Here is a 16399-nt window from a genome sequence, read left to right on the forward strand (position 1 = left end):
TCGAACAAGTGTTAAGAGATCAAATTATGATGAAGACAAAGAGTAAGAAAATTCAAGAGCGCTTATGGATGGGAACAGAATCTTCCCTAATTGCTGTACTTAATATAGCTAAAGGTATTGAACAGTCAGAAATCTTTGTTAGCGAAATCAGAGGTTAAGCAGCTAAAAGTAAGGAAATAATTCCCAAAGTGGCAGTAGTAAAAGATAATTCAACTTTTAAAAAACCTCCTTTCTTTTTTAATAAGAAAGAGTATTTTGGAAAGGATAATAAGTCCTTTGGGAAAAAATCCCCAATAGTTTGTTATAGATGTGGTGGTACTGACCATGTAGGAAGCTATAGAGGATGTCCTGCCTGGAATAAAATTTGCATAAAATGCAAGAAATCAGGACATTTCAATGAAATGTGTAAATCTTCGCAAAAAGTTAATTTGGTAGCATGTGAAGAAAGCGAAGATTCTGAACAAGTGTCAGAAATCAATAGTTTATTGTGTGTTGGGGACACTGAGTGTAAAAGCTTTCCAAGTAACAATATTATAGTAGATGGTAAAGAAATACCTATGTTGATTGACTCATGTGCTTGGTACACTATTATAGGTAGGAATACTTTTAACACATTTTGGAATGTTACTAAATTGTTACCTCCAGATGTTCAACCTGGTGGTTATACTGGTCATAAAATTGACCTAGATGGGTTTATGTGGGCTGATCTTAAATTTAAAGACAGAACAACCAGAGGGAAAGTCTTTGTGGCTACCAAAGGAGTATCTATCCTTGGTTGGCCGCATCAGTTTGAAATGGGCATCAAGCTCGATCCTAATGCATCTCCACCTGTGTATGTTGTGCCTCCTGAGAAAGATTAATTCTAAAGTAAAGTAAAGAATAAGTTTCCTTCTATTTTCACTGACAATTTAGGAGAATTTGTTAAATTCCAACATAAAATTATTCTCAAGGATGGTGCTATTCCTGTCCGACACAGGGTTAGGAATGTACCGCTGGCTTACAGGGACAAACTAAAAGTAATTCTATCTGATTTAGTGTCTAAACAAATAATTGAACCCACAGAATCTTCTCCCTGGGTTTCTCCAGTGGTTTTGTCCCTTAAAAGCAATGGCGAACTTCGTCTATGTGTGGACCTTCCTAGCTTAAATAAAGAAATTTGGATTGATCGGCATCCTTTACCCCATATTCATGAATTAATTTCCACACTGTCTAGTGCTTGTGTATTTTCCATAATAGATCTTGCCAGCGCATATCACCAGGTGGTTTTGCATGAAGAATCAAAATTTTTAACTACCTATATCACTCCGGAAGGTATGTTTCAGTATCGCCGCATGCCATTTGGTCTAGCCAGTGCGGCATCGGTTTTTCAAAGACTCATGAAGGAGGTTCTGGAAGGATGTGATGGCGCTGTCGCCTTCCAAGATGACATTCAAATTTTTGGTAAAGACTATGAAGACCATGACAAGAATTTAGACAAAGTATTACAATGTGTACAGGAAAAAGGTTTGACCTTAAAATTTTCTAAGTGTAAATTTAGACAGAGTAAGGTGGAGTATCTTGGTCATGAAATTTCTTCTCAAGGTATCAAGCCCAAATTTAATCACATCCAGAGTATTTCCAATGCTCCAGCTCCATCAACTAAAGAACAGCTTGTATCATTTCTTGGTCTCACAGAATTTTACAGTAAATTTGTACAAGACTATTCTCCCAAAGTTCATCCTTTGAGATCTTTACCAAAGAAAAATGTAAAGTTTGTTTGGAACAACGAACAACAGTGTTCATTTGATCTGCTTAAAAAGGAAATTGTGAATGCTCCTTTTTGACGACCATTTGAAATTGGTAAAGATTGTATCGTATCAGTTGATGCTAGTAATGTTGGGTTAGGTTCTGTACTAATGCAAAGAAATAATGGTGAAGAATATGTAGTCTCCTACGCTTCAAGAACTCTTCGTGGTGCTGAGTATAACTATTCCACAATAGAAAAAGAATTATTGGCTTATACCTGGGCTGTGCAACACTTCAGACAATTTGTGTGGGGTACCAAGTTTCGTTTGCGAACTGATCACAAGCCATTCATTAATATGCTAGCAGCTGGTGGTGGTAGGACTCTAACTGCACGTTTGGCACGTCTAGCTGCTAAATTACAAGAATTTCAGTGTGTGGTTGAATATGTTCCTGGTCGTCTTAATGTACATGCTGACTGTATGTCACGGTTACCCTTATCTGACACTCTGGATATTGCCAATATTTGTACGGATTTCGATGTAGCATTTTCTATTGAAGATGTTAATGGTGAGAACTCGAAAGTGTTGTCTGACGTTATTTCAGAAAGTGAATGGAAAGCTGCCATGTGCCAGGATAATGATTTATCTGTAGTTGTAAAGTTTATGGAGGTAGGTTGGCCTGAGGAAAGTAAATTATCTGGAGCCCTTTCATCTTTTCACAAAATAAAAGATGAACTTATGTTTGATCATGGTTTTATAATTCGTGGTAACAAAATTGTTCCTCCAGAAACTGTAAGAGAAAAGATAGTTTCAATGGTTCATGAAGGCCATATGGGCATGTCCAGCACTAAAAGGCGTATAAGGGAATTTTATTGGTGGCCAGGAGTTGATGGTATGGTTGATAAATGGATTAGATCTTGTTCTCCATGTGCTATGAGTGACAAATCTGTTAAACCTGTGGCTGTTGATGTTACTCCTGTTGAATTTGTCACAAGTCCGTGGAAAAAGCTTGGGATCGATATTATTGGACCTATGAACTTATCTGCCAGCAAGGATGTTTTTGCGTTAGTGTTAATTGATTATTTCTCTAAATGGCCAGAGATGAAGATTGTTGATGAAATTGGTTCAGCGCAAGTGATTGAATTTTTGGATGAAGTCTTTTGTAGGGAAGATATTCCTGCAGAAATCGTTTCGGACAATGGTCTTCAATTTATCAGCAAAGATTTCTAGCTGTTTCTTTATAGATGTGGGATTTTACATAAAAGAGTTTCCAATTACAACCCTCAGGCCAATGGCCAAATAGAACGCTTCAATAGAGTTATTAAAGAGTCAATTCAATTAGCAGTCAAAAGTGGTCTTGAATGGAGAAAAGCTTTACGTGCGACTTTGTTGTCATATCGTACTTCTCCGAATTCTGTTACTGGTCTTTCCCCCTTTGAAATGTTACGAGGTAGAAAACCTGGTTCCAAGCTTTTACCCTGGTGGATGAAAACTAAAATTCCTTGCAATTCAGCTTCTGATTTTACTCAAGTTAGAAATAAAGTTTTGAAATATCAGGAAAAGATGAGAGGTACTTTGTTGCGAACGTCTACTTGTAGTTCTAGAATTAAAATAGGCGAATTTGTACGTGTCAAATTTGGTGGCCTTTATGGCAACAAGTGGGCTAAATGGTCTGATCCATGTAAAGTTTTGGAGGTCTTTAGCAAGGCTGTTAGAGTTGAAGGAGGCAATGTTTGGAATTTTAGGCGGATTTCATTGTGTAAAATGGAAAATTTGCAAGAAATTTCTCTCCCCAAACCTCGCTACAATGATGAGAGTTATTCTGCCATGCTTGACACGTTTGAAGGTGACACATCAGTTTCTAATTCGGCAACTTCTAATTGTATAAGTTCTACCACTTCTTTTGATCCTGTTCCCTGTTTGTTTGATGACAATGATAAACATGTGGGTAATGTTATTCTGGAACCTAGTAATGTGATTGAATTGAGGAAAAGTTCTTGTATCAAACACACTCCTGTCAAATTACGGGATTTTGTTCATTGATTTATTTTGTTTTTTTTTGTCTTTTTTTGTTTTTTTTTTAGGGGGGAAGGTGTGTAGTATTCCATGTTAGCATTCTTTTAGAATTGTTATGTTTCTTCTGTGACTGAACATTCTGTATCTGGGAGTTGGGCACTTTAAGAGAGACTTTGAGATCTGTGGTTGTCTAAGCTGTTTGTCAGGAATAAACTACTTTTCCACATTATTCCTGTTTACCTGATTACTTCACAAGTCAGAGAGCCCAGTCCAGTCAATTGCTCCTCAGAGCTTCAGAGGCCCAAAATGGAGGCCGTCGGGCCCCCGGCCAAGGCCCAGACCCAGACCCACAGCGCTCAGCACTCCCATGGTCTCGCACCATCAGTAAGTGCCGCAGGGGGCTCAGGAGGCAGCCACGTGCAATGTGGCCCAGCAAGAGGACTGCAGGGGGGGCACAGGTTGCGCCGTGCAGGAGAGCAACCCGGGCTATGCTAGCGGCCTGAGGAACCCTCAATCGGCAGTGACCCTGCGGTGCATTTGCAGTCTGGAGTCACAGCCCCATACCTTAGCTGCGGGGGCCAGTCACCTCCGCAGGGGCCTCAGATATGCAGGCGTGGGCAGAACTGCAGGTGTGACTCTCCGGTGTGCTTAGCACCCCAAAATGGCACCTGTGTTGCAGTGGATTGAGACTTTCCTCCACAGCTCCAGCTCTGGCGCTGATAAGGAGCCCAGAGAGACGCCTGGCCCCCATGGGGTCTGCCGCGAGTTCCCGATGATTAAAGGCAGGTAAGGGACTATGGCGGTCCGCCACAGAGATCACGAGGTGGGAGGCACCGGGTTATAAAATGGCAGGTGCGTTCCTCCATGCCGGGGTTCTCAACTGCGGCCCCACATCCGCCACTGTTGGCCACCCTGGAGAAGCGCCGAAAGTCTCAAGAGTTGCCAGGCTCTTCCGCAGGTCAGGCGTCCCTCTTCCAGAAACCTGTGACACCATTAATGCCGCTAATTAAGCTTGTGTCACCGGCGGCTGGCTGGAGCTCCCACGGCGGGCGTCTCACTCCATCTGTAGTGAGACCCCCATTTCTCAGTGTTTTAAACTGGACCTTCATGAATCAGGCCTTTACTGAGATTGCATTTCTAGTATAATGGGGTAACCTGGTGCCCCTCAGAACCTGGGTGTGAGGTTTTAGAGATGATGTTGGTTCTGTCGGGATAGGAATTGCCTTCTTACTAATTGATTATAATACAATCAATACACAGAACAACTCATTACAACATTTGTAGGGCGAAGAAACAAAGGAACACACGAATCATGAGTCAATCATGGAATATATTGAAAGAGAAAAAAACACTATGCATGTGTTTTTCGGAAAACATTTTTCAATGTATAGGTGACACTGTAAGGCTGTCATAAACAAAAAACGACAAAACAGCGCAAGTGCTGTAGTGACAAGGTGCAAAGAGTGCTGGGTGTGAAACAATTATATACAGTGATACATTGCTGATTAAATGCAGTCATTTAGATAACATCCAGCCCTTGGTATATGAATCTCAGTAGCACTTAGGATTGGATTTTCCTTTTGCGTAGAGCTGAGAGCGTAGGGGTGAGATTGTCACAAGAGTGCTGACGTTTTGACCAAAATGTAGCAGATTGCGCATCACAGCGGGTCTTCTTCAGGACTGGGAAAACAGGAATGGACAGCCTATAATTGAATTGGAAACAATTTTTGTGTTCCAGAGGAGGCGGTCGATAAAAACAAGGACTCCTATGAGTGACGGGCTAAGATAGCCAAAGTGCGCAATGATGCGCCAGTCGTAGGTAATCACCTACACACTGCAAAATGTTTAAAAAACACATAAAGAGTGTTTTTCACTTTAAATATAATCCATGATTGACTCATGATTCGTGTGTTCCTTTGTTTCTTCTCTTTACTGAGATTGCACCATTTAGCACAACTCCCCCAATATCGTTTCCCCTGTCCACAGGGCTGCCTGTGCACCCTCTTTCTATTTGGTCACTAACGAACTTTGCTAGTATCAAAGAAGAAATGTGAGTTAATTTAGAATGATCATGGTATATACTACTTTATAACTAACCTCCATCAGAAACCATCAAACACAAAACACTTGACTGAAATAAGACTCAGTATTAAAACGAATATCTCAATATAAAGTTTAAGCAATGGATCAAATTTCCTCCACAGTAAATAATAGGGAAATGTAGTACTCCCAAATGCTATTTGACCTAAACCTAAATCAGACGATTAAGGATTCGGGGCCAGATGGACGACCATTCCAAATTGTGACTCCAAATTTGCGCTCAATTGAGAGTCGCAAATTGCAAGTCGCTATTTGGAATGTACAATAGTGTCAGAGACACTGATTGCGATTCCAATGGAGTTGCAAAATGCTATGCTCATGAATATTAATGAGGCACTCACAATTTGTGATACCGTTTTCGAAAGGCTGGCCGTCCCAGGGATGGCGGCTGTAATGTTGGGATACGTTCTAGTAGCTGGGTGTGGGCGGAGCTAGGGGGCCAGAGGAAGGGGAGGAGTGGACGCAGGAAAGGGACAGTTAGAGTAGGGACGAAGAATGAATAAGACATGATTAATAAAGGCTCCTGCATGATACTATAGTGTCCGTGTCATTTGTAGCAGGCCGACACGACAGCTGGCGACGAGGGTGGGATCTCGCGCTCTTGCTGTTGCGCGGATCCCTAGGAGCCAAGTGACCGTCCCGTGAAGCACATGTGCAAAGTCGCCGTCGCGACGTGTACCCAGAGGGAAGACCGCCGCCGGAACCAGAGCGGGCAGTCTCGCTGTCTATGTGCTGTTGCTCCGTAGTCGGAAGCTACGTGGAGCGTGAATGCAAAGCGCTGGCGAGCGCTGAAAGAAAGTGCTCACCCTGACGTGAATGCGCAGCACTGCCGAGCGCTGAAAGAAGGTGCTCACCCCTGATGCGTGACATTAAACGCAGCAAGTAAAGCTGAAGACGTCGGGAGCCCACCCCAGTCCTACCGGTGCTGCAGAGTTTTTCCTGCTGAGAGCTGGAACCCGGGAGGAGATTGCGAGGTCCTGCGTGGTGCGCGATTACCGGGTGAGTGCCCGATCACAAGTGAAAGTGAAGGAAAGCCGAAATCTCGTGAAGCATGAGAGTTTGACAGGGGCGGCCATTTTGAAGTCAGGCGGATCCTCCAATCCCCTGTCAAGAAATCCAGAGCGGCCATCTTGAGGTCAGGCAAGCAGAGTTTTGGCAACAAGCATTGGCAAACATGAACAAGCCTTGGCAAGGGCAAAGAAACAAGCATTGGTAAATATTAGCCAACAAGCATTGGCAGATGTAAAGGAGCAAAGTTGACAAACATAAAGAAGCAAACAAAAAGAACAAGCATCGGCAAACGTAATGAAAGACAACACATCAGCAGATAAAATAAGCACAAGCAAATACAAGAGACGGACAGAGGTAACAGCAAAGACAAACAAGCACCTGCAATGTAAGAGATGAGACAAATAAACAAGCATGAGCAAATGCAAGAAGCAGTCTAAGAAAACGAGCACAAGCGAAGACAACTACAAGAGAGAAACAAGCACAGGCAACTGCAACAGAAGGCTGAGCAACAAGCAGTGGCAGATACAAAAGTCACAGTAACACAACAAGCACTGGCCAGTGCAAAGAGCTACGGTAAATAAACATTGGCAAGTGTGAATCCACAGCAGCCTAACAAGCATTGGCAAATGCAAGAAACGAAGGCAACAGCAAACACAAGCCGTGACCAATACAAAACCTGAACCAAAACAAGCTAAGACAAGAGACGACACAAATACACAAGCACAAGCAAATGCAAGAAGTGCAACAAAACGAGCATAAGCAACTGCAAGATACGAGAAAAGATAACGGTAAACACAAACAAGCACTAATACAAGTGACCAGAAGGGGAATGAACAAAAGTGACCGCTAACAACGAGCTCTGGCAAAGGCAAGGCTGGCAGTGCACCAAGCTCAAGCAAGTACCAGAAACAAGCGAAGATCACACTGAATATAAACCAGCACGAGCACCAGCAACATGAAGTGAAAGGAACAAAAGTACCAATAAACACAACAAGCACTGGCAAGTGCAAGAGATAAACTGAAAACAAGCACAAGCAAGCACATGCTTCAAGTATAAACAAGCCCGAGCAGATGCAAGCCTCGACAGAAACAAGCACAAGTTCACACAAGTCTTGGATGAACCAACACAAGCAAATGCAAATCCAGAACGCCACAAGCATGAGCGAATACAGATCCTAGACGTAACAAACGTGAGCAAAGGCAAGTACCGAAGCAAACTTTCAGCACCACGCGAAGATAAATGGTCAACATTAAGAAGAGCTAAGAAAACAAATGGTCCAGAAGCATGAGTAAACAAATAACAAGGAAGCCTTTCCTCATCATTGAAACCACTGGATGACCTGTGCTAGGCTGAAGAGAAACGCAAGAACGAGATGTCAGTGGCGTCACATATCATCGCGGAATAGCTCCAGATTAACTGCAGCTAGCAGGCCACCCTAACGAAAATTGGAAGTTGCTGAGCCACGCATCACGTATGGAGTCGCCTGAGTGGTGGCCGGACAGAATACAGTAGTCACCCAGAAGTGACAAACCTTTCCAAAATCAAAGGAGACGATAAGACACAGGATCTCGGCCGAAGGTGGTCAGCAAATAAGACGGGAAGCAAAGTGAACAATCCTGCGACGGTAGCAGACGGAAACTTTCCTCCCTCATGGCGGTGGCCACAGCAACCCATCGGTCCAATCCCTGCATTGAAGTACCACCCCCAGTGACACAGACTGACAGTCAGAGTTTGGGCCCCAAATGGAACCGGTGGCTGGAATCATTGGACGATTTCCTCGACGCAATCGGTGAACGAAGAGATAGAAAATGTCTGATACTACTCCTCCAGCTGGTAGGTCATGAGGGCCGACGTTTAGTCAGAACATTCCCTGAAAAGGACACAGAGACCTATGAGAGACTCCAAAAGAAGCTACGTACCCATTTCCATACACCGGTAGACGTGGATCATGCTCGCCTCGCCTTCACCACAGCACGGCAGGAACCAGGAGAACCATTGCCAAAATTCATCGCCCGGTTGCAACGCTTGGTACCCGGCTGCTACTTCAATACCTTTACAAATGAAGAAGCCGTTCGGCTTCAGATAATCGAAGGCTGTTCAAATGCAGACACGAAGCGCAAGATTCTTCAGGGACAGTGGTCGCTAAGGAGAATCATCAGAGGGGCCGAGATTGGAGTGCGGGTCGAAGTAAAAGACGTATCAAACAAAACCAGAAAAAGGGAGGGTGAAGGCAGATCAGAGCCAAGACAAAGCGTCATGAAATACTCAGAGTCAACAACACGAAAGACCAGGATGAACCAGGATTGCGATAGCGGCACTGATACAACCTTAAGGAGTTATTCAACCTTAAGGAGTCAGTCAACAGATGGTGCAAACGGTTCTGAAGCAGATGAAGTGTCAAGTGGGTCAGATCGCACCAATGGACCAGATGACAGTCTGCCCAACAAACGCGCACGAAAGGCAGAACCTAGAAGACTGAACCAATCAAGTCAACACTGGAAATCGGTACCCGACCATACACAAGCATCTCACCGTTCGAGAGACGAGTCCGAGGACACGTCAAACAGGAGAACACACCACACCGGTAACACAGATGTCAGCACACCACACAAGTGTGATGAGGAAGTGAACCGCATAAGATGGACTGATTCATCCAGACAACGAAAAGGGGAAGACAAACGCGTGCATGACACTCAAAATAATGAAGAAACGGAGAGGAGGTCATTATCATCATGCAAGAGAGACAGAAATGAAATACCTTGGGATCAAACTCAAGACATGAGTACGTGGTTATCGAACAATCTCTCCAGTGAATTGACAACGAAGACACCTCGAGAGAGATACCCGGAGAAACACCTCAAAGACAACTCTGGCGTGCAAAGCAACTCGTCACGGACTACCCAGTTCCGAAGTCCACTCAGTAAGACATTCTCAAAGGAACGTTCTCAAAGGGAATTGACAGAGAACTCCTCTGATTCAGAAAGCATGTCGGTCCGATCCTTCGAGTCGACAGAGTCGTGGTCCCAACAACGGCCACGGCGTCAATCACCCGAACACACCAGAGAACCAAGGGACATTCTTCCCGTCAAGAGCGACACGTCTCACACCAATGTCCATGCACACTCAATCACTCCACCAGACAACCTGTCATGTCAGTCACAGGAGCATCAAGACACAAATACTACACCGTCACCCCGGATAGGGGTAGCGAGGTTGACTCGAAGGTCCTACAAAAGGAACACAGATATAGTGGCCATTAGCACCCCGATAGAAACGGACCAACCAGTCGATCTGCAAAGGAAGCCAGACGTGTCAATAGAGACAGGTCATCATCGGATGAGAACGAAACATACAAATACCCAGCCGGTCCCAGGGTTCACCTATTCCAGGCGCGAGCGGGAGCGGGTGAGACAACCAGAGACAGCAAATCAGTCTCCAAGCCATACCAAGATGATCTCCGCAGTTCTTACCCTACCGTCTGGTATCCTGGACTCGGAACAGGAAGACAGTGTTGTTCTCGACCGGACAAGACAAAAGGAAGTAAAAATACATGCAGGCGCTCGAAAGAGAACCAGAACAACATTCCCTCAGAAAAGAGGTGGAGCATCACTGGAACAAGAGTCACAAAGGAGAACAGACTGCCGATATCAAGCTGGGCTCTCCACAGACACCTCAGACACTGAAGCTGAGTGGATCACTCAGAAGTTGAGTGAAAGCCACCATGAATCTGAGCATATTCACATCACACGAGAATTCGTGCAAGTGCCAAGATGCAATCTTGTAATAAAGGATGCTCTCGTCGAGGAGACAGAAGGCCACACAACGCAAGCTGAGATGCATCTCCATAGCTCAAGCAAACAGCCTGCGGACTTGTATGGCTGATCTAGGAACTCCAAATATGTTGGACGCTAAGTTCATTTAGTTAACAAGGGGGGAGATGTAATGTTGGGATACGTTCTAGTAGCTGGGTGTGGGCGGAGCTAGGGGGCCAGAGGAAGGGGAGGAGTGGACGCAGGAAAGGGACAGTTAGAGTAGGGACGAAGAATGAATAAGACATGATTAATAAAGGCTCCTGCATGATACTATAGTGTCCGTGTCATTTGTAGCAGGCCGACACGACAGCGGCCTGCAGGGCTCAGCAGACCTCCATGTCTGGGACTGCTTCTCAATAAAGCAGTTTTTTTAAAAACTCAGCCTAGTTTCCTTAAAGGAAAACGGGATGAATTTATTTAAAAAAAAAGAAACGTTTTTGTTTCATGGGCAGGTAGTGGTCCCTGGACCACTGCCTGCCCTTAAAAAATATTTTTAGACCCAGTCACAGAGCCGGTCGCAAAACATTCATACATGGCTAGAGAGTCGCTATTAGGAAGAGAACGCACCCTTCCTAATAGTGAGTCGCAAAACACTATTTTGCGAGTCGCAATTTTTTGTGACTCGCAAAATAGTGTTCTTACATGGTCATGTAGGTTTCTGCGTGCACAACCGGGTTGTACATCTGGCCCATAATGTAAAACAAAAATTGAGAAATAATCTAGTAAGACCTATACAACCATAACTCTGGAAATTCCTAATCAATTTTGTATTATTATAAGCATGAAACTCAATTGGTAAACAGCTTAAAAGGTATAAATCAACAAAACCTAGACACAAGCTAGGCATAAATGAAACATGGTTAAAAGCCCTAAATTAATACAGTTAAAAGAATACTCTGAAACACACCTCATACCAGCAACTTTTTCATTTTTATTGCATACAGAGCATACCTGGGGAAGTTTCAAATAATATAAAAAATGCCTCCACATTTTTGACAAATTAGAAATCCATATTGTGCATTGGTTAACTGAAAGGTCAGCAAGTACATCTACATGTAGTGTACCGCAGAGCTCTCTTTTTCCATCCCATAATATTAACATGGGTTTTAAACTACTGAAAAATTGAAAGAGGAGCGGAAGTCCATGAGAAGATTGATGACACCCACCTTTTTTTCTGCATGCTGGGAGACCACATAAACATGTCAAGAAATTGTTACATTAATTTAGGAGTAGAAAATCCTTTATGGATAAATATTGGCTGCTAGTAAAGAGCAGAAGTCAGAGTTAATACTTGCTGGCACCAACAATACAATTTCAGTTGAGTATTAAAACTTTTTAGCAACTAAATTGTGATCCTGCCATGCTTAAAGGAAACTCTATGGGCAGTGAACCTAGATCATAGTTACATATGAAACAACAAATATATTCAGTAGCAAAAATTACAACTTTAATTAAGACTGTAATCATTCCCCCAAGGAATCAGGTCATGTCACAATATTTTTTACCCATAATTTGGAAAAGAGTATACTATCAGCGATCATGGGACAGAGAGAGACACACACACACACCCACTCGCATTGACATCTTCAACTCACTGCAACACTAATATCTCCTGTGAGATAAGGGGCCCAAAAACAGCACAATGAATCTCAGGCTTTAAGCAACCATTGCCGAAACTATGGGAACTTTCAGTTACCTTATGAGCCCTCTGCTACGACGACAAAATGGTAAAAAACATCTCAAGCTTTTGGCTATGAAGTAAATTACCCTAACGGCATTCACACTATGGGTCCGATTACAATGAGTGTCGTAAAGCCTACGACCTCAGGTTTTAATTGCAACATGCTGATTATGTTACAGTCGGTCAGAATTGAACCAGGACGGTCATTCCAGCTGGCTTCCGACAAGCTCCAGGAGCCCGCCTGCCAGTCGGAGATCACCCCGTAATCCAAATGGAAGGCGTTCCCGCCTTCGGAATTATGATGCACGGTTTCTGGCAGGGTTTCCATGCCGGTCTTTCCGACATGGAAACCCTGTCGCAAAGTGTGTTTGGGGGGCCCCTGGCAGGGCCCCCTTCTGTTTTCGGCTTCTGGTTGGGGGCCGAGGCAGTACCATAGTTGGACTAAAAAACTTGGATATCAGTGATTTTTCTTAAAGCACAGAAGGTTATCCACCTGCACTTATCTATTGACCAGCTTTTCTGCATTGCACTCTTACAGCCAAATAACAGAATAAAAAAGAGCAGCCTGGAAATCACTTTTACATTGACTTTAACCTAGTTATAAACACACAAAACCAAAACAAAGAAAGCAAGACTAAACTGAAAGGTTGAAGATACTAGATTTATGCTTTTGTAAAGACATAGTCTACTGTTTTTATTCTTCAAATTATTAGTTTAGAAAAAATGTTTAGCTAGAAACCCTGCATGTCTGGTTGGAGTTAAAGTCTGTGTGGAAATTTATAATCAAATAATCAAAAACATTTATTATAAATGACTAACGGTCCCTGCTCATCATATTCTTCCTTTGATACCCACAGCTGCTGAAAGGATTTAAGTGATGCCAAGACCGAGCCACCCGTCCACACGGCATACTTTCTTTCAGATGATGCCTCAATGATGGGTGCTTCATCAGGAAAAGCTTTATTCATCTCCCCCAAAAAGCGTTCCGGAAATCCTTCCAGCACAGTAGAACCTCCACAAAGCAAGATGTTGCCCAACATTTCCTGTCTAAGGCCCGCGTCACATCTATTGATACTGCCAATAGCCAGAGTATGTAGGCCGGGCTGATTTACTGCTAACAGTGATGGGTAAAAGAGAACTTCAGAGGACAGGAATCTTTCTTTGCTAACCTTAATAATGTGCCCATCTGGAAGTTCATAATCAACCATGTACTCACTGAGGGGCAAGCCCATTTCATAGTCCAGATCTAATGAAACATAACAGCATTTTTTCTTCATGTAGTCCATCATGTGAAGATCTTCATCAGTGAAACTATGGCCAGCATCATTCAGTAGCTGTTTAAGGTATTTGCTAACATCAGATCCAGCATAATCCACTCTCTTGGTTAAATTGGGCACCATATAGCCTTCATGGATGGGAACTACATAGGAAACTCCATGACCAGTTTCAATGACCAGACCAGATATCCTTCCATAGGAGTACATGGAGAGTATGGATTGATTAGCAATATGTATTGCTGGAGAACCAAAAACTTCAAACATCATTTCTGCATACTTTTCCCTGTTGGTAATGGGACCGAGTGGGGGGTCTGATACCAATGCAGCATGTTCCTCTGGTGCGATGTTCATTTCTTTCTTGAAAATGTACTCCAAAATATCTTGGACACAGTTCCAGTCCACCACAATACCATGTTGCAGAGGGTTGACAAGCTTCAAATGCATCTCAGTGTTAAAGAGCTCTTGTCCCACATAACTTTCTTTACGGTTGTCTCCTGTTTTGGCCGTTGCCTGAAGGTGCTTGCCCACAGTTGTAGAAACAACATAGGTCGGCTTGTGGTCTCCAGCATAACCAGCTTTGCAATGATGTGTACCAAAATCTATGATAATTGCCTTTGTTTCTTGCACTAGCATTGTCTCTGCTCTCTCTTCTGTGTTTAAGGGCTCAACTGCAATATCCTCACCAGAACTCCCATTTTCAACCTCCAGGGTGCTAGTGTTTTCAAGGTCCTTAGAAACTTCTGTTCCCAAATCAGCCATGGAGTTGGAATTGCTTACCAGTTTGTATTCGCTCTTCCGTTCTGAAGCTATTGATAAAAAAAGTTCTGCCTTTGGAGCTTTTCATGTTGCTACGACAATGGCATCACCATTAATTATGAACTCACAGTCATGTTCTTTAAAAGCCTCAGTTAGAGGTTTTTTTAGGTCTGGCCTAGAGACAGTTTTAGTTGCCTCACCAGACTAATGTCATCCCAAAAAATCATATTAACGGTAATATTAGATACAGAAAGTGGTATTACTGATAGAGCGCGCAGGTCACCCGACTAATTTTTATTATCAAACAGTGCACACTTGGGCCCATAAGAATACTAATTTTATTTATACTTTAATCAGGTAACCTACACACTATTATCAGCAATTCAGTTTCCCTTCTTTTCTATTTCCGTGTACCCGACTTACCAATCCTCGTCACATGTACCTAAGATCACAATGGATCAGGGAGCTAGCTGTGGGACAAATAGACAACACAAATACCCTATACACATTGAATAATGTTTATACCTTTTATAATAACCACAAATTCAGGAAGTTTTCAAAACCTTTATCTAATTATCTTCATCATCAAATGCCATGAGCCAAAAATTAACACAGATCAGACTATCTATAACTAGAATTAGAAATATTGTATAGCTATGAATGAGAGTAAGAATCATTTAGAAACCAGAAAATAAAGGGAAGGAGAAATAAGGAACACGCTATTTTAGATTAACAGACTTTCACAATTTCACTAAAGGCGGGTAAAGAAAGGGAATGTAGTGACTCCAACGCAAATGGAAATAGGTTCAATGCTTTATTTGAAAGATGTAAAGCAGTAGTAAAAAGGTGCTGCCAGCTTGAAGGAGAATCCAGGACTGACCAGCACTCTAAGCATATGACATATTGACATTCTGTATGGCATGTAATAATTCTAATAACAATTCTATAGCACATGCAAGCCTAGTTACAAGGAATACACATCACTACAGGGAACATACTAATTAAAGTTGACTTTCGAAATTCACTAACGGTTCAGAGGAAACGAAACTTATGCAATTTGATTTATCAAGATGTGCTTATTTTCTATAGGGAAGGTAAGAATGGAACATACTATATATGTAAACAAATCAGTAATTGACTAAAGGTAGGGAGAAAAGTGGAACATGCTAATAGACAAATTTTGCATGAAAATGTTATTTATAGAGAAACGGAAAAAGGACGTAGGCAAACACCCACGTAGAATTTATATTTACCTAGAACAGAATGAAGACCAACCCTGGCCATGGGTCAGTTGGAAAAGGCGGGAAAGGACCCTCAAGGACTTAGGCTGCCAGTAGGCGAGCAGGTACGGCTCATGGACAGTCAGGACAGGATAACCCCAGGATTTGGATCAGGACCAAGGTCACCAAAGGGTACGACCAACACCTGCAGCTTCGGTTGCAACGCCTGCGCTACTCCCTCTCTGCAAGGAATCTGCCAATAACCCCGATTGGGTTCTCGAATCCCCCAGCAAAGTGCTTCGCCAGCACTTAAGGTTCCCAAAACCCCGACTGGGTTTGTGGAATATATGGACAGAGTGCTCCGCAGCTCTCTGTATCAATCACCTATAGAGTTCGTTGGGTCAGTGACAGGTCAGCTATTTGGACAAGTCGGACAATTTCTCTAGCTAAACCTAGGCTAGTTATACTGTTTTCGGGTCAGTGTACCACCCACTAATGTTGCAAGTGAAAGGATCCCCAACTTCTGATTGGCCAAGGGAGGAGGTTAGATCATCACACCACCTAAAATTTAGACTTTCTCAAGTTTAATATTCAATTTTCGTACCCACCCCTTACATTCTAGTTACCATGACATATGATTTACAGTGAACAATAGAGTTTACAGAAGTTAATACAATTGTATCAAAATTAGGTACAAGTCAGCTTCTTCAGCTGGTTGGAGTTCAGGTTCCCAGGAGCATCTTGGCTGTGTCTGCCAGCTGGCTGGGTTCCACTGCTGCATGGCTTTCTTTTCCCCATCAC

At 43.0% G+C, this 16399-nt stretch overlaps 1 protein-coding gene across 1 annotated transcript; it reads right to left on the minus strand.

The window, feature by feature from the left end:
- Positions 1–13136: 13136 nt before the first annotated feature.
- On the minus strand, positions 13137–14381 carry LOC147727684 (actin-like protein 7A). The gene has a single exon (XM_086963672.1). It carries the CDS (start codon positions 14379–14381, stop codon positions 13137–13139), a length of 1245 nt encoding a protein of 414 aa, XP_086819798.1.
- Between the last annotated feature and the right edge of the window lie 2018 nt (positions 14382–16399).

The sequence above is a fragment of the Lissotriton vulgaris genome, chromosome 3_1 (assembly GCF_964263255.1).
Source record: "Lissotriton vulgaris chromosome 3_1, aLisVul1.2, whole genome shotgun sequence".
Classification (NCBI taxonomy): domain Eukaryota; kingdom Metazoa; phylum Chordata; class Amphibia; order Caudata; family Salamandridae; genus Lissotriton; species Lissotriton vulgaris.